General features: G+C 45.3%; 1 protein-coding gene across 8 annotated transcripts in view; it reads left to right on the forward strand.

Annotated features, from left to right (window-relative positions):
* itsn1 (intersectin 1 (SH3 domain protein)) overlaps positions 1-23237 on the forward strand; it is a 91425-nt gene that overhangs the window by 45363 nt on the left and 22825 nt on the right. For 4 of the 8 annotated variants that reach the window (XM_088600915.1, XM_088600924.1, XM_088600950.1 and 1 more), the window contains 15 exons: positions 48-310; positions 2060-2209; positions 3789-3929; positions 4677-4764; positions 5848-5987; positions 8931-9011; positions 13082-13206; positions 13984-14207; positions 15783-15904; positions 16555-16569; positions 17955-18226; positions 19583-19742; positions 20105-20310; positions 21612-21694; positions 22956-23122. In XM_088600915.1, coding sequence (XP_088457041.1) covers positions 48-310; positions 2060-2209; positions 3789-3929; positions 4677-4764; positions 5848-5987; positions 8931-9011; positions 13082-13206; positions 13984-14207; positions 15783-15904; positions 16555-16569; positions 17955-18226; positions 19583-19742; positions 20105-20310; positions 21612-21694; positions 22956-23122 — 2237 coding nt within the window. Of the gene's footprint in view, positions 1-47; positions 311-2059; positions 2210-3788; positions 3930-4676; positions 4765-5847; positions 5988-8075; positions 8163-8930; positions 9012-13081; positions 13207-13983; positions 14208-15782; positions 15905-16554; positions 16570-17954; positions 18227-19582; positions 19743-20104; positions 20311-21611; positions 21695-22955; positions 23123-23237 lie in introns of all 8 variants that reach the window. The other 4 variants (XM_088600967.1, XM_088600932.1, XM_088600941.1 and 1 more) reach the window with 4 other exon arrangements.

Genomic DNA, 23237 nt, shown 5'->3' on the forward strand with positions numbered 1-23237 from the left:
TTGTCCCTCCCCCCCCCCCCCTCCCCTGTGCTGTGCGCTGTGGCCAGTGACGTTCGAGGACAAGAAGCGGGAGAACTTCGAGCGGGGGAACCTGGAGCTGGAGAAGCGGCGCCAGGCCCTGCTGGAGCAGCAGCGCAAGGAGCAGGAGCGGCTGGCGGCCCTGGAGCGGCAGGAGCAGGAGCGGCGCGAGCGCGAGCGGCTGGAGCAGGAGCGCCGGCGGCAGCAGGAGCTGGAGAAGCAGCTGGAGAAGCAGCGGGAGCTGGAGCGGCAGCGGGAGGAGGAGCGCCGCAAGGAGATCGAGAGGAGAGAGGTGGGTGAGGCCTTGCTGTAGCACACCGCCGGCGGTCCCTCTAGGATTCTCGAGGGGTATCGGTGTAACCAAGCTGCGCCAGCCGGGCTGTGGCAGGTGGCAGGTGGCAGATGGGAGGTCACCTGGCTGGAGAGGGATTCAGCTGGCCACATCGATGGCTGTAGCACAAGGACCCACTGTAGCACACCGCCGGCGGCGGTCCCTCTAGGATTCTCGAGGGGTATCGGTGTAACCAAGCTGCGCCAGCCGGGCTGTGGCAGGTGGCAGATGGCAGATGGGAGGTCACCTGGCCGGAGAGGGATTCAGCTGGCCACATCGATGGCTGTAGCACAAGGACCCACTGTAGCACACCGCCAGCAGCGGTTCCTCTAGGATTCAGGCCGGAGGGGGTATCAATGTAACCAAGCTGCGGCAGGTGGGCGGTCACCTGGCTGATGTCGGTACTGGCTGGCCGCATCGATGGCTGTGTCTGTCGGGTACGAGAGCACGTGGCAAAGCGTTTAGAAGCGGGGGCCAAAATTGTTGTGTGTCGTAGGAGACGGTTATCCTGATCTTCACGTTCTGGTGGCTTTCTTTCCATGTCCTTCAGTAATAAACCTCTTCAAAAAATACTCACTTTTTTTCGCCAAACTCTTAATACTGAACAGTAGCTTTGTCTTTGCTTGCTGCAGCCAACGTTGTGCTAGAAACAAGCTTAAACAAGTGAAATTCTTCCGTTTTGGTAATATTCCAGCAGCAGGAAGTCTGGTTATTTAAAAACAACATTGAAAAGTCTCAGCAATTCCCTTTAATTAAGAGCTTTATAATGTGAGAAGTAGGGCTGTAAAGATCCCGAGAAAAAGGAGAAATGTTCCTTGCCTGTTAAACTTCCAGGATTACCAGGAATGGAAAGCTAGGTGGCATTGGGACTTTCAGCTTTAGTAAAGAGCTGAAAGGATCTGCCTACTAAAATGAGCAAAATTCTGAGGGCTGTTTAATTATTATTCACATCTCTTAATAATAATAATAATAATAATAATAATAATAATAATAATAATAATAATAATAATAATTGCTTACACTTATATAGCGCTTTTCTGGACACTCCACTCAAAGCGCTTTACAGGTAATGGGGACTCCCCTCCACCACCACCACCAATGTGCAGCCCCACCTGGATGATGCGACGGCAGCCGTAGCGCACCAGAACGCTCACCACACATCAGCTATCAGTGGGGAGGAGAGCAGACTAATGTAGCCAATTCAAAGAGGGGGATTATTAGGAGGCCATGATTGGTAAGGGCCAATGGGAAATTTGGCCAGGACGCCGGGGTACACCCCTACTCTTTTCGAGAAACGCCCTGGGATTTTTAATGACCACAGAGAGTCAGGACCTCAGTTTTACGTCTCATCCGAAGGACGGCGCCTGTTTACAGTATAGTGTCCCTGTCACTATACTGGGGCATTAGGACCCACATGGACCGCAGGGTGAGCGCCCCCTGCTGGCCCCACTAACACCTCTTAAGCGTGTTTGCTAATTCCGGCATTGAAGGTGGTGGACTCCGTGCCCTGTTCTGCTCAGACACTCACAGTTTCTGCCGTGTGGTTTATTGTAGGCTGTGACTGTTTTCTTTGAGCTTTCAGGCTTATTGCAGCAATTGAGTGTAGCACCCGTTGCAGGTGCTTTACCAGCAGCTGGCAGTCTTTGAGAAACAACACTGCTAGCAGGAGCTCGATCCCGAGTCCAGCTGCTCCATGTCCATTCCCTGCAGGCGGCGAAACGGGAGCTGGAGAGGCAGCGCCAGCTCGAGTGGGAGAGGAATCGGCGCCAGGAGCTGCTCAATCAGAGGAACAAGGAGCAAGAGAACATCGTGGTCCTGAAAGCCAGGAAGAAGACGCTGGAGTTCGAGTTGGAGGCTCTTGTAAGTTGCTCCTGTTCCAGAGAACTCTGTTGGCAGTGAATGGCCCGATGAGGTACAGGGGACCTTCTGGGAGAATACTTCACTGAGGTGTGTTTAAACAGTTTGCTCACCTTGGATAAATAGACTTATGAAGCACTCCAGTAAGTCTCCTTTGTTCCTGTTTTAGAACGTTTAGATGCTATGTTCAGTTTTAATGTGAGATTTTTCAGGAATTCTGGAAAGCAATATTGTTGGGTTAGTTATCCCAGAAATGGGAACAAAATCTCTAGTCGTTTTGAATTCCTAATGGGAAGTTCCAGTATGGACACAAGGCAGACAAAGACAGGAGAGCAATCTGTCTTCTCAGTGCAGGCTGGTTAGATTACGATACAGACTGGTGAAGTTTTCCTGGACTGTCTTGACCGAGTCCCTTCCCAGGATACACCTGGCTTGGTTCAGTGTCTTAAAATACATTAAACCACAAGCTGTCAGGAATGAATAGTGTGATAGATTGCGTTATGTGTATTTTTCTTTGTTCCGGTGTCAGAGTTCAGCTTGTTGGAAACATTCACTCTTCCATCTCAAAGAGAAAGTCTGATTTTTGTGTCCTCACAACAGGCCTGTATACTTTCACTTCCAAACTATATGAAAGGCAGTGAGTCATATCAATCCGGTGAGGAAAAAGGAACAAAAACTGACTTCAATGGAATTGAAACTGAATGCCTTTTGGGTAGCAGTGTGTTTATTCCTCTACCCAGTAAGGCTGTTCCACTTCTACTGTAGGTGTGTTTATCTTTTACTCAGCTGATGGAACATGGCAGTACCGGACCGGATAGCTCTCAGTCATTTCAAACTGGAATGTCAATGAAAAGCTGGTGTTTATGTGGGATTTACAGGATCTGTGCAGAGTAGGGTTTGGAAATGCCAATCCAACCCTGGCTTCTGTTACAGTTAGCTGCTGATTGAACACATTTATTTATTAAGGTTTTGAAGTCACCAAAGTGTCTTCAACTTTCTTTATCTTTAACACCACCAAACAAATTGTTTTATTTTAGAAATCAGGTGGACAGAAGTATCCAATCACGTCATCTTGATTGAAAATGGTCACAGCGCTCAAAAGTAGTGTGGAGGGCAGTTTTGGGACTCTGGGCTTTGACTTTGCCTACAGTTGCATAAGCAAGGGCTGAGTGCTGTTGGTCGTGGGCTGGGACAGTGATCAGCCCTGGTATTCACTGAACTCCTGTCACAGTGATGTCAGTGAGAGACGTGCTGCTCTCTCTGCCCCTGTAAAGCAGTGTGGAGCTTGCAGCAGTTAAACAACAGTGACCAGTAGCTCTGGTAAAGAGTCCTCCACTCAACCACGCTGGTTCAGAGGTTGTAGCAGCGAGCAACATCGATCAACAGTTGTTGATTCCATGTTGGAAGGATATGCATGACCATTTTTAATGCACTTTAGGAGAGCTACAGTTTGGTAGGGCTAATCGGTGATCTGCGATGGTGCTTTAGAGGTCTGTGGAGAGCGCTTGGAAAAGCGCAGAATCCTGAGTTTCGAAAGAGCGATCGCGGCACAGGGCTTTAACCTCTTCACCCCCCTCTGCAGAACGACAAGAAGCACCAGCTGGAAGGGAAGCTGCAGGACATCCGGTTCCGCCTGTCGGCCCAGCGGCACGAGATCGAGAGCACGAACAAGACGCGGGAGCTGAGGATTGCGGAGATCACGCATCTTCAGCAGCAGCTGCAGGTGGGGCCCCCGTCACGCGTGGATGTTGTGGGTGCGTGGTGCCCAGCATGCAGTCCCGCCTGGAGCATTTTCACTTGACACACTGCTTTGAGTGAATGTTATCAGAAAGTAGTAAGCCAGTAGTAAGAAAGGAGTAAGTAAGAGTCTGCAATAATAACCCCGCAGACACGTTCAAATTTAATGTGGTGGGAATCTTTTGTACAAGATGCACATGGCTGTTTCTTTATACTTTTTCTTAAACTCTCCTTAACTGGGATAGAAGAGTCTAAAGAGCACAAAAGAACAAATTATCCCCTTAAATTAAGGAATTGCAGCAGTGAAAAGCAGGTTAAAGCAGGAAGGTAAGTTGAGCATAGAACAGCAGTAGAACCTTGTTTTGCAATAATAGCTGAGTTTAGAAATAGAATAAGGAAAATCATAATACTCTCCCTCTACTTCTTCACTTCCACAATTTGATATGAAGATTGATATTCAAATCTGACTTTACCTTCAGCGGTGTGTACAAATATATTTTTCTTGGGAAATCCACAAATTTGTTTGGCTTTTTGAAGTTCTTTTGTGTCTAAGTGATTTTTTCATCAATGTAATATCAATCAGTGCGATTGTAATCCTCATGCAAAGTCTTTTTATGTTTGTTTTCATGAGATTCCCTGTATGTATTGCATTGTTTGCTTTGGATATGAAACCTAGGAGTTCAGTGTTGGTAACGGTTTGCTCTTCTCTTTCTGATGTCCTTGGTTTTGACAGGAATCTCAGCAGTTGCTTGGAAGTCTGATCCCAGAAAAGCAGTCCCTAAATGACCAATTAAAACAGGTGCAGCAAAACAGTTTGCACAGTAGGTATCCCTGATCCCACTGTTCTGATGGACTGTGGATTTTTAATTTTGACTGAATCTAAGCAAGTAGGGTAGCATCAGAAGTATACAGAGATGCATTTTGACTGTAGGTGCTTTTTTATACCATGACCTGTTTAATTTCAGTTGGTCATAACAAAGGTTGCATTAGGTCACTAAGTTACAAACTTTACACTGTTTCCATCACCAAATTTTTTATTGTTTAAAATCACAGCCTTCACAGGGCATCAAATGCTAACATTTTTACCACAGATGGCTTTTTCCAAAGTTGAAGCCAGTCGCCCTGTGATCTTGTCGAAGCTGAAATGTGTGTAAAAGAGCCAATGATCCGTTTATGAAGAATAATTAGTTATAGCTGTTGTAACAGGTTTACTGTAGATTGTACTGAACTGTTAAAGTCCTTTTTTTAATGAGCCTACATGGGAACTGTACATGAGCTTTGATAGAATTATCTGCTTAATGATGATTGCATTCATTTTATAAATGTCACGTCATTATATTAATATTGACCAACTGCAGTAAGCACATCAGAAAGGTGACAAAAGAGAAGAAGGCTATCTGGCTCATTTGGTAGTAGCTAAGTGATCAAAAGATCTTATCCAGCTGCTTCTAGAAAGAAATATCAGAGTAGCAGCTTTAAAAACATGGTTGGGCAGCTTGTCCTGTTCTCCCACAACTCTTCGGTGAAGAAATACATCCTGTTCAGATTTATAGGTTCTTCCCTGTAGCTTCTACTTCCAGTATTATGACACCAAACCTATAGACACTAAAAACTGCAACACATTAGTTCCAGTACTTATCTGTTGCATTTTTAATGCAACACTGCTGTAAAGTACCGTGGGTATTACAACTATCAGTCATTCTGATGTAAGACTAATCAGAATAATTTTACGGATAAAAAAACTGAAGATTCCAGTTTCTAAAACCAGATGCAGGTGAAACGACTTAGAATGAGGCCAACAAGGTCTGATGAGTGGCTGCGTCTGTTTGTTAGAATTGTGTAACTGACCCTGCCCCGTCACCTCACTGTCACGGTCCGTGATCCGCTATCATCGGCCTTTGCAGGAGATTCTCTCCTGACCGTCAGGAAGGCCCTGGAAGCCAAGGAGAGCAAGCGACAGCAGCTGAGAGACCAGCTGGATGTGGTGGAGAAGGAGACCCGGTCCAAGCTGCTGGAGATCGACGTCTTCAACAATCAGCTCAAGGTACCGGAGAGCTGTACAGAGCCGCCTCGGCGGCGGGCAGAAGAGTTGCTCGTCTGCGTGGGTCCAGCCAGCTCTCGGCCTGCAGCCCTGCGTCGCTGATGGCAGCCTTGGGGATGTGTTTCTGGGGGCCCGCGGGCGGCTCGGTCAGGAGCCCTGTCGTTGGAAGCCTCTGGCCGACTGGCCAGCGATTCCCTCAGTTACCCCAGTGCCGAGGGATGGTCACGTCGAGCCAGCTGATATGTTCTCGGTTTTCTGCACTCAGTGACCTGTGGGGTTTCGGAATAGTGTGCGGCAACCGCTGGTGCTGAGCTTGCTCACTCCCAACGAAGGGGGGGAGGAAAGCTGCGAGGCCTTGGCACGAATGGCTGCAATGTTTCAGGGGCTGTGAAAACGCTCGGTGGCAGTTCGTTGCGAAGACCTCTCCTGTCGAGTTTCGGGGAGATATTAGCGTTTCAAATGATGAATGGCTTGAAGAGGCAAGCGAACTGGAGAAGTGTGGGCAGGAGTCCTCGTTCCTCCCCCTTGCTGAATCAAGAAAGTGTAGTGGAGGGCTGCACTAAAAAAAGTAGCAATTTATGAGATGTGGAGCCAAAGCATTTTTTTTTTCCTAAGCAATTAGCTACTTTGGAGAGCCTCACGATGTCAGTCTGTTCCTTATCGTTAATGAAAGTTATATTTCTCTTCAGAAAATGGTTTTATTGACTTTTAAGTTCCTTCAAATGTGTACGCTTGTTAATCCAACAAGTGGCCTACTTTAAAACTAAAAAACGATTTGAGGTTTAGCAGGGCATAGCAGTTGTCTTGCACATCTGCTACAGATGCATGGGAAGTTAACGAGCATTGGAAGAATAGGGTATGTTTTAATTTACCCAAATGCATTCTGACCATAGTCGCTGTAGCTACATGTACGTCTAACCTTACTTGATTGGAGCAAGTTAACAGTGTTACTCGGGTTCTGGAAGGTTATCTAACTGATCTCTTTCCCTGCTGGTGTCCTGCTCATCCAACTTCACTGTCTGAAGAACCAGCCTGAAGGAACAGCTTTTGTGTCCTTATTCCTTTGGTTCTGATGTTTAGTTCCACAGGTCCAGCAGTTACTTCTCTTATTATGTTTTAGGATTGGTCGATTTTTTTTTCCAAGTCGTGAACCAGGTATCATTAATTGCTTTATCAAATTTAACTGATATGTTTGTACTCAAAGTCTGGGGTCAACGCTCCATGCCCGCATGCTCTGGAATGGAGAATCACAGCCAACATGAAACCTGAGTTAATTTCTTCCAAGCACAGGCAGATTAGGAGACTGTTTTACAGGGTGGCACACAGTAATCAAACCTCTGAGTAAAAGAAAATGTTTTCCCTAAGCACCGGACCCAATCGCCATCTCACCACAGCTCTCTCCCATTGAGCACCATCTCCCTGACCAATACATTTCCACAAATAAAACATTCCTAAAATCCATCCAAAATAACTTTCCTTAGAGGCGTTTTTGGAAAAGGGAAGCATGACTTGGTCACTCAGCACATTTTCTTTCTGTAGTTTGTGAGTTAGGAGGTGCACTTTCTTTAATTATGAGACATTTGTAGCAGAACTACAAATACATAGATTTATTTTACAACTCATACCAAATTAGAAAATTTGCTTTTGCAATATGCAGATGTACTTTTCTCCTATCTGTTTTCGTGGAGATTGTTGCCTGTCATGTCTTTTTTTGGATGGTGTTTTTAATGCGGTGTTAATCTTCAGCTACCAGCTGCGTCATTGAAGGCATCTCCTGAAGAGAACTCTGATCAGACCGCCTCTGATCGGAGGCCTTGGTTGCTCAGATGCATTGTCTGGTAGACGAAAGGCGCCTTTCTCTTTTCAAAATGAGCGCAGCAAGTTCTGTAGCAGAGTCTCCAATAGCTTTTGAAGAACAGCAGGTAATCAGAAAGCAATCAGTGAACTTTTTTTTATGCATTACGTATAGGCTGTGTCTTGAGGAAGAGGAGGAAGCAGGCTTGTTTTTTTTGTCTGTCTGTTCTATTATTTCAATGTGTTTTTGGACTCTGCTCCATCAGCTCTCCTGTGGTGTGGTTACCTGCCCCGTAGGTGCTGGGCGGGTTTTACCAGGTGTGCACAGCCCGGATACAGAGGCTGCAGGTGGACCTGATGGCGGAGGAGTTGGGGGGGGCACAGGTAGACACTGGGTGCAGACGGCCCCTTGAGCTTGCTGTGTGCCCAGAGGGAGCATTTGCTTAGCTAATCAAAGGCCTGAAAAACCCATACTGATGGACTTAATTTTTTGGTTTAAACATATATTTTTAACACTTTTCAACCCAAAACTCAAATGTCTCCTAACATCTGAAATTGTCATGCATTTTGGGGGAAGAACTTACAGTGCACTTTGAAAGCTGCCGTATGGACTTTCTACTTAAGACAGAGGACAGTGAGGTTTGAATTGTAGCAGAATGCGAAATGTAATTTATTTTTGTAATTAAGTCTGGCAAGGTATTTTTTAAAATTATATATGCTCCCAATTTGGAAATACCGGTTGAGTCTTTACGTTTCTGGCTCTCTGCAACCAACTCCCATGCCCACAGGGAAGGATGGGGAAATGAAGATCGCTGAGCCGCTCCTGTTTTACACACTAGGACATGAGGATGGGGAAGCGCCTCCTGTTCTCAGTTCTAAATACACTTCCTCTAAGTTTCCACTTGCGTCTTCTGGTTCGTGTTTCACTGCCACTATGCCAGGTGGTTGTCAGACCAAAGAAGGAAGTTTCAAAGCCTGCTGTTCATATGTAAACCAGACAGATGACAGGTCTCTAAACTGTATCGATGGCTTTTGCTGAAAAGCTCAGCTTTTGTTGTTGTTTTTATGCTGTTCTCATTATCCAGTCCTTCTTTTCGGTGATGACTTCTTTTCCCACTGCTCGTTAAACGTGAGCCTTTTTATTTCTTCCAGTCGGGGAGTGTGGATGAAGCTTTACTGGAGAGCCTGTCTTCCCTACTGAGCTGCGTCAACGTCTTAGACTCCTACTTGAAGGTTCCCTGCCCTTCCTCAGCTGCGTGCTACTCTCTTTGGAGATGCATTCAAAGAGAGCGCTGAGCATCCTCAGCAAAATTGCTTCCCACCTGCTTGCAGTGCTCATGGGCTTGCAGTGTAAGGCTGCTTCTCCAAGGTGGCATTGCAGTATGACTTCAGTGCACTGGCTTTCTGCAGAGCTTTGGGTCATGATCTTCTGCATGGACCAGTGTATTCAAATTGATGTGTTTTGGTTTGTTTTGAGATAATGTAGTAGCTTCACTCTTCACGTGCAGGACATAAAAGGATTTGATGAAGTCATGGGGCATTTGGTGCATCCTGTCATGCAATATTACACCCAACTTACCATTTCAAATGTGGTCAGAATGAATTCTGACTATGAAAGTCGCTGGCTATGATTGTCACACCAGCATTTGATTGTGCGATTTAAAAGCATAACACACTTTCATCAGAAATATACTGTACGTGATGCAGCTCTAATATGAATGTGAGATGCGGGGTTATTCTGGCTTCATGTGAAAAGTTTGCAGTCAGCTAAATTTGCCTTCCTCTCCTCAGTAGCTGGCAGACTTTGCACATGGAGTAGTTGGAATGAATGGTGTTGCTCTCCAGTGGAGCAACAGCATCTCTGCATGAGGTAACAAAAGCAGCAAGCGAAAGCTTCCGACAGGCTTGTCTTCAGAAGACACAGACATGAATTATGTTTAGTTAATGAAGCCCTCTTTGACTGTAACGTTATTGATGGGACAGGTGTTATATAAGTATGATGCTTACCAAGGGAGTGACGTTTCGCTTTTGACCTGAACTCAGCAGTACGTGGTGTCCATATGCGTTGTGATGGGCCTGGAGCAGCTGGTAACTGTGTGGGGTCTATGCAGTGCTGCAGTCTTGCAGCAGCTCAACAGATGGCGCTAGTGCTCAGGCGGTTTCACGCAGTGCTGATCAAGCATTTAACTTCTTTCATGGCATCATGCCTCCATTTTCTGTAAGGTACCTTGTGTCTTATTTTCTTTCACCATTGAGAGTGATGTCCGCACTGTCTAAAATCACCACAGTTCTTTCTATGAGTTTCTGGGCCATGGTCATGAGATCACATGGAGGCCTTTTGTCACAGGAAGCAGTATTCTTTCTGAATATACAGCTAAACTTTCCTAGTAAAGGAAGCTGCGTGTGGACATTTCTTTCTTTCGGATAAATAGGTCATTCATGCATCTTTCATTTCTAAGCACCTGTTACAGAAGACTTTTTAATGGGTTCATCAACTTGTGACCTGCAGCTACAGACACGCCCAGGCTACACTAGGTGGCTGTGTTGCCTCATGGGTGGCCTCGTGGTTGGGGAAGTGGCTGGTGTTGAAGGGCTGTGAGCCTCCACCTCCACTGGGCGTGGTGAGCCACACCGGAGCCTCCAAGGCTGTCAGACTGTTTTCTGAACCCAGAAACACATTTTAAAAACTATCAATGCTTGTCCTGTACCACCATTGCTATTGCTTATCGGTGGAATTTCTCACACACATCTGCCAATACGGGCAGGCCCTGGATTCTGCCTTTTGTTCTTGACGTGTTTCCCAGAGTGCCGCTGGGCTCTGACCTGTGTCGAACCTTCTTCAGCTCTCGCCTCGCGCAAATTTGACATGATGTAAAACAAAACATCGTACAATGAAACAAATTCAGTTTATGTAATTCTTGAATGGATTTACTGTATATACACAAAAGGGAAGTCCTCCAGACTGTGTAGCACTTTCTTTCTTTAATCCATTGTAAATTTTAGATCTGCAGAGTCCCTTTTATCCATAAATGATTTTATTTTCATTTTACTGCAGAAGTGTATTCATAGTATTTCGAAATGTGTTCATGTGAGGTAAGAGGTGTACACGATAGAAATCTACTACCAGCAAAGTATAAAATAGCAAAGTGCGCCTGACTCAAGAGTGAAATCTGTGAAATACAACTTGTGGAAAGTTTTCCATAAACTTGAAGTTGGTCATTGTCTATGTGTTGATCATCTATGATCTCTGTTCCCCAGAAGCCTCAATATGCTGTATGAATTGTGGATTATCTGTTAGTTCTGAGGGTAGAAGCTGAATTCATCTTACAGATTCCTTGTTTCTACACTGCTTCTGCTGTCGAAAGCCGACAAGAACACGTTCATTTTAGTTTGTAACATATCCCTCTGACTTCTCAGCAGCATCATTGTTGCATTGTTGGAATCAACTGGATTAAAACAGCTCTTTCTCTTTTTTCTCTGCACAGTTTTTTTTTACTAATTCTCTTGGATTTAGATAGAACATAAAAACTGTTACAGAAACAAGGAAAGACCATTTGGCCAGTCTGGCTCATTTTGATCTGACAATCGCACGCTAGTATTTTCCGACTGGAGTATTGGCTTTGACATCAATGCTGGTTAGTTTCTTCTGGATTTCTGCCGTCTTGTATGTAGAGAAGTGCCCCCAGTCTTAGGAGTACTTGTTCCTAAAATTATACTTAGGCAGTCATCGTTGCTGCTGTATTGTGTATAAAGTTCTTTGATGTTCAGGCTTTTGGTAAATTTCTCAAGATGTACTGTAGTCGCATGATAACTCATGTTTTTTTCAAACTTACACCATATCCAGAAATATATCTCCCTAACAAATGCTTTTATCAACTGGCTCTGATGTGCCGAAAAATCTGTGTTTGTGTGCAGATCGGGTACTTTCTAACTGCTTGGTAAAGTCTGGTGCCTGTGAGTGGGTAAACTACTGTACATAACTCTGCATGTACATGGCTTGTCATCTGCACGGTTTAAACCACTCAACACCTCAGCAGAACAGAAATCAGATGTGAACAGACCATTGGTACAAAATCTAGATGATTGGTGTGAATGCCTTGTGCTGTATTTTCGACTTTTGAAGTGCCGTTTCCCATTTAGCGTTTCAATGTAGGGAATTCATATGCATCTTAAAAGGAAACTGGAAATTCAAAGATAATTGAGGTTTGGTCCTAAGCTGATGTACTGTACAATACTGTAAATTTACGAAATACTTGAAAGTTAGTTATTGAGGAACTTGCCTTCTGAGCTTGTGCCGTTCCTATTATCTTCTTGGAGGTTGAAAGCCACTATCCAGTGGAAAAAGTTTAAGCCTGTCAGTTTTCAGACAAGGATTTTATATCACTGCGTTGGCATTTCCTAATTTTGTATTCTAGGTCACAGTGTTCTAGAATTGCAGAGTTTGCCCAAAATTACCAGCACCACGTCGCTTCTGCCCTGGCCTGTGCTGCCAGAGAGCTGCCAGCGTGCCCATCCTCTGTACCGTAACATGATCGTACTCTTTCAGGCCTCAATACAGAGACATTTATTCATTCACAAAACTTGATGAAATCTGAAATTTCAAATTGGGGAATCATTTTTTTTTGTTGCAAAAGTCACAGAAGTGTGTACTAGAAGATGGCATGCAGTTTTAAACTGCGTAACAGCAGCCCTGTGTTAACACAGGTACTGCAGTCTCACTGTGGGATATACCTTCCACATTGGTATGTGCTTCCCATGTTGGGGCACAAGCCCTTGTCTTCCTGTCTTCAGCAATCTTCAGTAACTTAACGTGCATGTTCTTAACCTGGAGCTGTGTGTAACACTGCCTCCTCCTCACCCTGAGAGCCACAGATGTCTCTCCATATTCAACAGAACAGTGTTGTGCTCTGTGCAAGACACCTCAAGGATTAAGCCTTTTTACGTCCTGTCTGAGTAATTTCTAGCACTCCTGAACAGATGGGTTGAACAGCCCTGATGAGTAATGGACTGATGTATCGGATGACGCATAACAAAACAGTTTCCCCAAAAAGGATGTGCTCACCGACTCAAATTGGGTATATGGGAAAATCTTGGCCCAAATTCCCACTGCTGGGATCCTCACTCACCCTGTTGTGTTTCTGCCAGTGTGACTGATGGATGAGGGCACAGGCAGCCACATGCTGCCTGTTTAGCCTGGGTTTAGGGGAAGGGAGCGCTTGCACAGGACGAAGGCCTGTCGGTGTGGATAATGGAGGCCCTTGTGTCACCCAGCCCTAACGTGTCTCGCTCCCCTCTTGACACAGGAGCTCCGCGAGATCCACAGCAGGCAGCAGTGGCAGAAGCAGAAGGAGGTGGAAGTGGAGGAGAAGGAACAGAAGGAGGTGGAGCTGGAGCGCAAGACCGCCGAACTGAAGGAGGACCGACACAGGTCAGGGCCCAGAGGCACTCTGGGAAACACGTCAAGAACAAAAGGCATTTTTGCATTTTTGGGGGGTATTGAGGATGTGGGAGGCTGGGGATGGGTTTTTCAATCATGTAAATTGACACTACTTGCTTGTTTCTATTTGAACAAACTAGAAGATGTTCAGTCAAAATCCAGAAATCTCTTTTGTGTAGGTTACACAGACTGTTGTCCTGTTGCAGGTCCTCGAGGGTTCATGAAAGCAGTTGCAAAAACTGTGGTGGATCAGAGACCTGCCGCACTTCGATAGTGGTCATTTTCCTGTCTGCTGGTTCAATTGTAGGATTATGAAATAGTGACAACATTGCGAATATGCTAAATATCATATTTTGAAAAAACAAATCTAGACATTTCCCCATACAGTACATTTAATCACAGGGTGGTGTCACAGAGTTCTGTGATGTGAACATGTTATTGAAATAATCTTTCAAGCTGTGTTGATGTTAAAACTGTGAGGGAACAATGTGGTAATTTGTCTATGTGGTAATGTGGTTTTATTTGTCTTGACACTGATGCACAAGAGCTGTCCTGAGGAGTTCCTGCTGCACGCTTGGGCATAAGACAGTGCAGGTGCTGGGCTGGACTTCAGCTTCACACAATGCAGCCTCAATAGGAGATTTTATCTCTGTCCTTGGTCTTCCTTTTAAAGGCACCCATGTGTTTGACCAGGTGCTTTAACAACAAAATGGGTAGTTAACTGACACTGCATGGCCACGCGCTGAAAAGCCTCTTCCCCCCCACCAGGCGGGTGCCGGAGGAGGATGGGGTCTCGGCGGCCTGGAGTGAGCAGCGAGACGAGCCGGGCGGCGAGCCCCCCCCTGCGGCGCCGGCGCAGCAGCAGTGGATGAAGAGGGTGCAGGACGATGACGGCAGGGGCCGGAAGGAGATGCAGGACAAGCTGAACAAGATCTTCATGCAGCAGCCTGAGCCAGGACAGCTGCCGATCCAAGCAGCCTGGCCCCCCACAGGTAACCCTGATCCTGGAGCTATCCTGTGTCTGCTGGTTTCACTCTCGCTGAGCTCTAGATCACTGGTTCTGACTCAGGCCCTGGAGGAGCAGTGTGTCTTCTCTTCTCAACTTGCTTGCCACTGTTTCTGACTTAACAGCCCTTATTAGTTGGTCAAATGACGAGAAACAGGCACAGCTGGGAGTGATGTATTATGTATTAGACACACCCGCAGCAGGAGTGATACGGTATCTAACATACCCACACTGGGATGGGCACTGTAACGGACACGCTCACACAGGGAGTGGTACTATAGCGGACACGCACACAATGAGCATTTTGGCCTTCTGCAGAGGTCTAGTTGGTTACATTACAGGCAGCACACCTGAATGAGGGCAGTCACCCAGAAATTGGTACTGGTTTGGATTCTACCACAACCATGAAGACGTGAGACTTGAGAGCCAGCTTGATGTGAGAATCCCAGTACCGGAGTCCACTGTTGGGTCTCAGTATTCTAAAGCAGATGCAGCTGTTTGTGTAACAGTTTTTGCATCACAAGTGCTCTTCATTTTACAAAAGGCTATTCATTCTAATAGCTGTTTTCCACTGACTGTTATAAAGTTCTCAGCAGCCCAGTCAAGTCCCAGTTCCCTGCCTTACAGTTTCACTCTCTTCTGTTACCTTTGTTTTTTCTGTTTGTCATGTACTCCTTGTTAGTAAAATTTCAGCCATTGTTAGTGTGCTAAGCTTTTCTGTGAGTTCGAAGTCTACACAGCCTAATCCTTTCAGATGATAACAATTAAAAATCTGCTTTGCTCTTTAAGAAATCAAAGCAACTTTCCCAATTTGCCTATGGCAGGACAGCCTGTAATTCTGCGTAGGGCCACAAGAGGGCCTCTTAACTCAAACGTTGTAATCATAGGAATTTCTACATGCAAATTGGAGGAAGGGGTTGACTCCTGTGGGCTCTCAGATCACACACAGCTGTTATTCATTTTCTGTATGTTAAAAGAAAAAGCCCCAGAAGGGACTGAGTTAGTGTTGAGATTCTAACAGGGAGATATATCTGGTTAAAATAATACTAGTAATAAAACAATATTATTTTCCTTTCTTTCCCTTTGATCCAATGTCTGATCTGATAATAGAACAGGGGAATTTCCCCTTTCATTTATAGGAGCGTCATAGAAGAACCGGTGTTATGAGCAAGTCAGGGCATAGCTACCAAAAGGCCCCTGACCTCTGAGGTTCTGAAGAAAAGCATTGATTTCTTAAATGACTGATGTGTTTCATAAATGGCCTTTAAAAAAGCATCATTTAATGCTCTGATGTTTGTTTTTTAACCTTCTAGAGGTTTTCCTGGTGGGAGAGGTGTGATGTTGAACATTCATTTCAGTTCAAGATCTTGGCTCAGTCTTTTTCTTAATGAATTGCTAATTGGCTCATTTATATAATTGCCATTCTGCTTGTACAAGGCTCTGATGCTTATCTATACCGTGTTAATAAGTGCATTAGTATTTAATTGCAAGCCTTTGTTGGTGATGCAGTTTCAACACGGATGTTCGTCCTGTTTTCTGACTTTTCTGTCTCCTCCGACAGAGAAGTCTCCTGTGACAGGCTTTGACCAGGACAACGTGAAGGTGGTGTTCTACAGAGCTCTGTACCCGTTTGACGCACGGAGTCACGATGAAATCACAATACAGCCCGGGGACATCATTATGGTGAGCGAATATCTTAAATATCTTTGTTGCTGAAGAAAAAATAACAGCTAGCTCAATGCTTGTGAGCGTTCTGGGTTAATTTTAAAAAAAGTATCTTTCCTTCATTTCTACAGGGTGGATGTGTTTTCTAATCTACATAATATTTAGGTATTATTTAACAAAGCTAAAGATTTATTTCAGTACAGTGTTTACTCCAGCGTTTCAAATCTGAGCCTATTAGTAAGTGGAAAGACTTATTTTCAGTAACTGAATCCCTGCCAGATGTTTTTGGAAGCTTATGGTGTATCAACTATTTTCAGGTGGTAAAAAGTACTTTTTCTGACACTTGTAATGAGAAGGATTTAAGTTCTTGGTGTCCTTTTACAATTCGAGAAGTTCCATAGTCATGTTAATTGATTTTCAGATACAGTTATGCCTATATATTCCCTTTATTCATAAAGCATTTGTACAGCAATTGAATTGATTATCACAAAATAAAATGGACCCAATTGAACTGCTGTTGTCGGAGGCTAGTTTCTATGGGCACGTATAAAACAAATGACTCAGATTCGTGCCCCTATGTAAATGGTTGGGGGGTTAAATGTGTTAACTGATGATTGCGTTGTGCATTAACACACCGTTCTCTCCGCCTCTCTGCTTCTTCGCTGGAGGTTAAAGGAGAGTGGGTAAGTGAAGGAAGACTGTGGGTATTTCACCAGTAGGAGGTCATGGTTCAGAGCATTCCACATCTCTGTTCTTACTGAAGGACAGCTGCATCTTCAGAGCAGCGGCTACATTGATGGACTGAAATGTGCTAGAATGAGGCTTCTAGAGCCGATCTCACAGCCACACTCCAAAGAATCAAGCAGGGTAGCTGACATCAATTTGATGCTTATATATAAAGTGCTGGCCTCTAAAATGTGTAGATTTTCCTCAGCAACTTATAAAATCTCACCTAGACTTACTCGCGAAGGACTGTAAAGACACAAACCAAATGGTGAAAAGTCCCTCTCAAATGGGCTGACAAGCCCGAAAGTTGACAGAATCCAGTAATATGCCTGTCTTTTTTAGATTTGAGCAACCTAATTAGCTCCTTTTGCTACCTAATTAGCTTCTTTCACTAACCCTTCAAGAAATGGCAGCACTACGTGTAGCAAAAGAAAAATAGAGCACCCACAAGGCAGAAGTGCCTGGTCTTTCATGTTCCACCCAGTCCGAGAAGCGGTGCGATCAGTTCTGAGTCAGAAGTTCCTTCTAGTACAAAAATTCACAAGTCCACGAGTTCCAAACAAGCCAAGCACATCTTCACACTGGTCTCACATGCTAAGGCCTGGCGTCGGTCGCTGTGTGGGAGCTGTGCATGCTGTCGTATGCCATATTAACATTCTCTTCCCATCACATGGTTTGTGTCCTGCCATCCTGAGCACTTAATTAGCACAGTAATGAGGTAGCTTTCAGAAATAGCACAGCCTAAGAACATGATTTCAAATCTACTTTCCAAACAGAGTCAAAGGAGCTTTTCATAGTGAATCTTTATTTTTGCCAGGAGCTCTATATGTACAATGCATGAATAGCAATGCCAAATTATTTCAATGTTCATCGAGTCCAAATCACTTGCTGGCACGTAATAAAATATTGATTTTGTACAGTATTCTGTAGCAATATTATTGAATTTGTGACAGGAAGAGATATGAATAGTTCCACAAAAGAGCTGAGCCTTGATGACACTGAAATGAATTAACATGAATAAAATGTTAATAAAAAAAACAATAACACTTTTTGAAGCCTTGTGCTATACTTTTAAAAGTTTAAATGTAAATTATCTTTGGATTTCCATCCGATCATTTTACTTTCTGAAAGCAGATGCATAAGACACCTTTGAATCAGTTCAAAATCAGCGTGACTTGTGAATGTGTATGTTACATATATGTTGATTTAATATATCGCATGCACATGCAGTATTTTTGTTGCTGTTTCTGAGTAAACCCAGAAGCGTGTGCGTATTCCCGAAGGAAGCGCCGGCTGTGGGGTTCGAGCTCGGGCTGAGATATTCCCCCGCTTCGTCTCCCAGGTTGACGAGAGTCAGACGGGGGAGCCTGGCTGGCTGGGAGGGGAGCTGAAGGGGAAGACGGGCTGGTTCCCCGCTAACTATGCAGAGAAGATCCCCGAGTCGGACGTCCCGGCCAGTCTCAAACCAGGAGCAGGATCTGCGCCCAAAGTGGCGGCCCGCGTCACGCCCACCAGCGCCGTGAGCGCGGGGTCCCAACCCCCTCCCGCCGAGACCCCCGCCGCCCCGCCCCCGACAACAGCCGCCGGCAGCAACTGGGCCGACTTCAGCTCCACGTAGGTCCCGACGCCTGGCCAGCCCCCACCAACGCCTAGTGAACGGGCCTCGACTTATTTCCCACGCCCCGTCGACCAGATCGCCATCCTAGAAGGGGGGGGGGTTTCAGGAACAAGCCAGACCTTTTCTGTGTTGAAATCGACTGGTTCCGTTGTGGAACCCAAGATTTTCATTCTGTTCTGTCCAGTGAATTTGCTTTCGTAGATTTACGCAGTTGATCTGTGGCGCAGTGGTCAGCATTGCTGCCTCGCAGGCCCTGGGTTCGATTCCTGGGGTGCTGTCTGTGTTGAGGTTTTACAACCTTGTGTTTGTGTGGGTTTCCGCCAGGAGCTCCAATTCGGACTCCCACACTCTAAAGTCATGCTGGTAGGTTAATTGGCTTCTGGAAAAACTGGCCCTGGTGAGAGAGTGTGTGTCTCTGTGTGTGCCCTGCAATGGACTGGCGTCCCATCCAGGGTGTATCTTGCCTTGCGCCCGTTGTCTCCTGGAATCGGCTCTGGCTCCCTCGCAGCATTGGATTGGATAAAGCAGTTAGGAAATAGGTGGATGTAACTCGGATAAAGGTTTTCTTTCAGAGAGCTGTACTTTTGGGTGGTCCCTTGTTAGCTCAAGATGTCCAATTGTAGTGTTATTGTTTTCCAAACCGAACGGATTGCAAAAAGTGGGTAATTAACCTACAACAATTAAGCCCATGAATTTTTTCTTGCAAATGTCTTTTTTAAAGACATTTAAAACTTTCTAAAGTACCATCTAGGGTGTATTTGGTGAGAACAGTAGTTCCATCAGCTTGCATAACGGAAAACAAAAAACAAAGGCGGTGATTTAAATAGCTGTCTCAGCTCTTCTTCTCAACTGTCCTGACGGAAAGTTGTACAACCCGATGTGTTACGAGGCCCTAATTAAGGGAATGCTCTTCAATTTTTGTCTGTCCACCGAGGGTGAGCTTGTGTTGCTGTTGAAGTCTGCTTTTCTCTGTCCTGCTTGAAGGAGTACCTACTGTTCGCTGTAGATTTACTGCACCTCCATGAGCAGGAAATGGATCAGACGGGGCCCTGTCTGATCTGGATCAGACTGAAATGGATGCGCAGTAGATAAAACATGACAACTCTCATCAAAGATACCGCCTGCCTACTTTTAACACCGGCACGCAAGCAGCTCTTCTTCTGTAAGATCCTGGAGAATTACAGCCTTATAGTTTTAAAGCAATTTGTGATTAAAGCCTGCGAAGCAGTGGTCATTGGGGCCAGTTGGTCAGCACTGACTCAGTGAGATCCTTAAAGCTAGACAGAGAAACCGAGGGGTATTCTGGTCCGCTGTTGTGTAAGCTCCCCTATTTCCCGTTGTGTTGCTGACAGGTGGCCGTCCAACAATTCCGAGAAGACGGAGGGGGATGGCTGGGATGCCTGGCCCACTCAGCCCTCGCTGACAGTGCCCAGCACTGGTCAGCTGCGCCAGAGGTCAGCCTTCACCCCTGCCACCATCACAGGCTCCTCCCCCTCCCCCGTGCTGGGGCAGGTAAGCGCACACTTGTGGGACAGGGAAGCTGGTGGCGTGCAGGAAGCTTTCTTCTGTAGCTTGGCCTTGGAGACAGTAATCCACTATAAAGGAGAAGGAGGATATTTGCACTGAGATTAAATGCTGCCTGTTCACAAAATTAACCATTTTAAGTAGCTTAGTTTGCAATATAGTGATTAAGGTTATGAGCCATGAGCTGTGGCATTAGAGCACTCATTCCTGGATTGTTGCATGTTTGTGAAAAAGAATGAAACATTCTTTTTATACTGGAGAGCAGGGTGGCGTGCGCCCGCATGTCCAGTAGGGGGTGCTGTTGTGAAAGCGAGCTATGCTGAGCCCGACGTCCTGCTGCTGTTTCACAGGGGGAGAAGGTGGAAGGTCTTCAGGCCCAGGCTCTGTATCCATGGCGAGCCAAGAAGGACAACCACCTGAACTTCAACAAGAACGACATCATCACTGTGCTGGAGCAGCAGGACATGTGGTGGTTCGGGGAGGTGCAGGGGCAGAAGGGATGGTTTCCCAAGTCTTACGTCAAGCTCATCTCCGGGCCCATGAGGAAATCCATGAGGTAAGGAACTCCCAGCTGCTGCCTGTGGGTCCTGTTATGGATGCGTGCGTCACAGTGCTCTCAACAGAGCTTGGCTCGCCCCAAAACCCTTTCTTCCTCTCAGGGGGAATCCTGTCTGAGGACAACTCGTACGCCGACACTACTCCGCAGTCGAACTCCTTCGAGAACATGCTGACACAGTGATCCTCAGGACAGTCGTCTGTGGCTGTGTGGTGCTGTGTTCAGTGCTTTTCCAGGCCAGGGATGGCTGGTGTGCAGGAGCTGTGCAGGAAACTAAAGCTCGTTAGAGAGCAAGAGGGTGGGAATTTCTCTGAGCTCTTAACTCTGTGTTTGATTTATACAATTATCAGCATTTAATGCCGGAATTGTCACTGTTGCCCTGTTAAAAACCAGACATGAAAGAGGTACAGTGATTGGCCATCACGCCACCAAAGAGTGTTGTCCCCCATCAGCCCATTCTGTCTCGTGGGTAAAAAAAAAGTCATTATTTCCTCATGTTTTTAGCCATGCATCTCTCCATATAATGTACAGTAGATCTGCTTAATAGGATTATTAGACAAATAAAGTTCAATGATTTCCTTCACACTGATTTCCTGTACAGGTTTTTATAAAGTGTTTATGAATAGAATTGTGGTGAAGGTTTTTAAGGCCTGTTGGTTTACTGCAAGTAAATTTAGAACTACAGCAGAAGAATTCAACCTTCTTCCGTCCTTTATTTAACCAGTTAGAGCAATTGAAAACAAATTCATATTTATAATGGTGACTTGAGGCCCATTTACATAGCAGGGCATTTACTAGAGAAATCTCTCATATGAGTGCCATGAAGAAATGCACACCTCCCTCAGACGGAGAGCAGCAGAGCCCTGACCTCCTCTCCCTGCTGCTGCCTAAAACTGACTAATCACTTTCCTGGTGTTTTTTTTTTACTATTTCTCCCTTCTGCAGTTAGTATTGAAGTCCACACATCATGTCAGATTCACCCTAATCTAGATGCCACACAGTACTAACAGCTGTTACTACTTACACCGATGTAAGGAAGCCAGAAAGGTGTGAACAGCAGCTTTTAAAGCGGAACTACATGTAACCTGAGTAGCTGTTTTGGGATGCTCCACTGTTTCGAAGCTTAAATCCAATTTCATCGTTATCGGCATGTTTTTTTTTTAAGTTGATTTCCGTTTTTAAAAGCCGGAACTCAAAAAGGAGCAAGCCCTGCTGAAACCCAAAGTAGGAAATGGTGGAACAGGAATGGACTTGAAAACATCAAAGCTGCGTTTCATGTGGCTTTTTGCTTTCCTCCAAAGCATCGAGTCTGGATCCTCTGAAAGCCCCCCAAGTGTGAAAAGACCCACGCCTTCGCCCAGTAAACCCACGGATCCTGCAGAAGGTAGGGCACTGATATGTGCGCTGCAGAGTCGCAAGCTGAACCTAGTGCAGGAGCAGCTGGTTAGTTCAGTTTCCTGCCAGGAAGAAAGCTGATAAAGGATGCTGTGACCCATCTACCCTTTCAACACAACCATTTAATATCCCGTGTTGGCCTCGGTCATGGCTGTTCAGTTCCTGAACTGCTCGCTTAAACTGGAAGAATAAGGGACTATTCTTGTTTGCTGAAGTTGATGCAGGGCATGGCCATAAATTCCTCAATTTCAGTACTTGTGTTTATTCAATTCGAAGTTTCTTCACAGAACTCAAGTTGCCTTTTAGAAGAAGGACCTTGCTCAGACAAGTGCATCACACTTCTTAAAACCAATGTAAACATCTTACATCTTCCCTTTCTGAGAGGAAAAATGTCTTCATTGCAGACCAGAACCACAAATGTTCTGGTCAGAGGGAAGGTTGCTTTCATGCTTAAGCTCAGTAACTCTCTGTAAAAAAAAAAAAAATGAAAACCTACAAATATATTTGTTTGTAAAAATTCCTATTTTGTTATCTACTTCAGTAGCAACGATGATTTCCAGGTCATTGTAAAGAGCAGTTACAACCGGTTGAATGCAGCAGAAACACCATTTATAGCTAGTAAATTTCCTTCTGTAATTTGAAAATAAAGATGTCTTCAAGGGAGAGTGCTGCCTGTTATCAACCTGTATAGGTTTAGATTTTGGAACTTGGGAATTATTTGGGAGTATTGCCTGAGAGCGCACAAATTATCAGTATCTTTTGAAAAGACATATTCTGTACAGTCTTTCCGGTCAAGCACTGATCTGATAGCCACAGGCACTCCGGGTTTCTCACAGAAGAGCTATCAAATCAATCTCAGGTCCCACTGAAATCCCTGAGCACGTTGGTCTTGTTAAGATGAAACACCTTAGATGACACTTTTTCTGGTCTGCTTTGGGGACTAAAGAGGAAGCTGGAGACTGTCTGGGTAAAGAACACAATCTTCGTTTCCAGTCATGTAAAACAGGGTTTTCACCCGAATGTCCATGAACTTGTCCTCAGAGTCCACATGTCCCCTCAGGGCATTTGTTTATACAGGCATCTCTCACTCAGTGGTTTGCTTTTCTAATAGCAACTTTGTAATAAGGATGTATTGATTCTACCATTAACTTGAAAAGTATCGTCCAGCATGTTGAAACCGCTGCCATGAAGGATCTTAACAGCTAAAAGGAGGCTGCGTGTTGATTGTCTCCTTCTTTGTTTTCTTAAAGAGTATATAGCGATGTACACTTACGAGAGCAACGAGCAGGGTGACCTCACCTTTCAGCAGGGAGATATGATTCTTGTCACCAAGAAGGAGGGCGACTGGTGGACTGGTGTGGTGGGAGACAAGACGGGAGTGTTCCCCTCAAACTATGTCAAGCCCAAGGACTCCGAGGTCAGTGCTGTTTGTGTGCTCAGACTCCCCAATCGTGCTCCAGATCCTCGTGTCCCGTTCTCCCTTTCAGATATGAGCCACAGGGCCCTGGAATGTGACATCTGTCGTTTGCTCT

The sequence above is a fragment of the Lepisosteus platostomus genome, chromosome 2 (genome assembly GCF_059453375.1).
Source record: "Lepisosteus platostomus isolate fLepPlt1 chromosome 2, fLepPlt1.hap1, whole genome shotgun sequence".
NCBI classification, from domain to species: domain Eukaryota; kingdom Metazoa; phylum Chordata; class Actinopteri; order Semionotiformes; family Lepisosteidae; genus Lepisosteus; species Lepisosteus platostomus.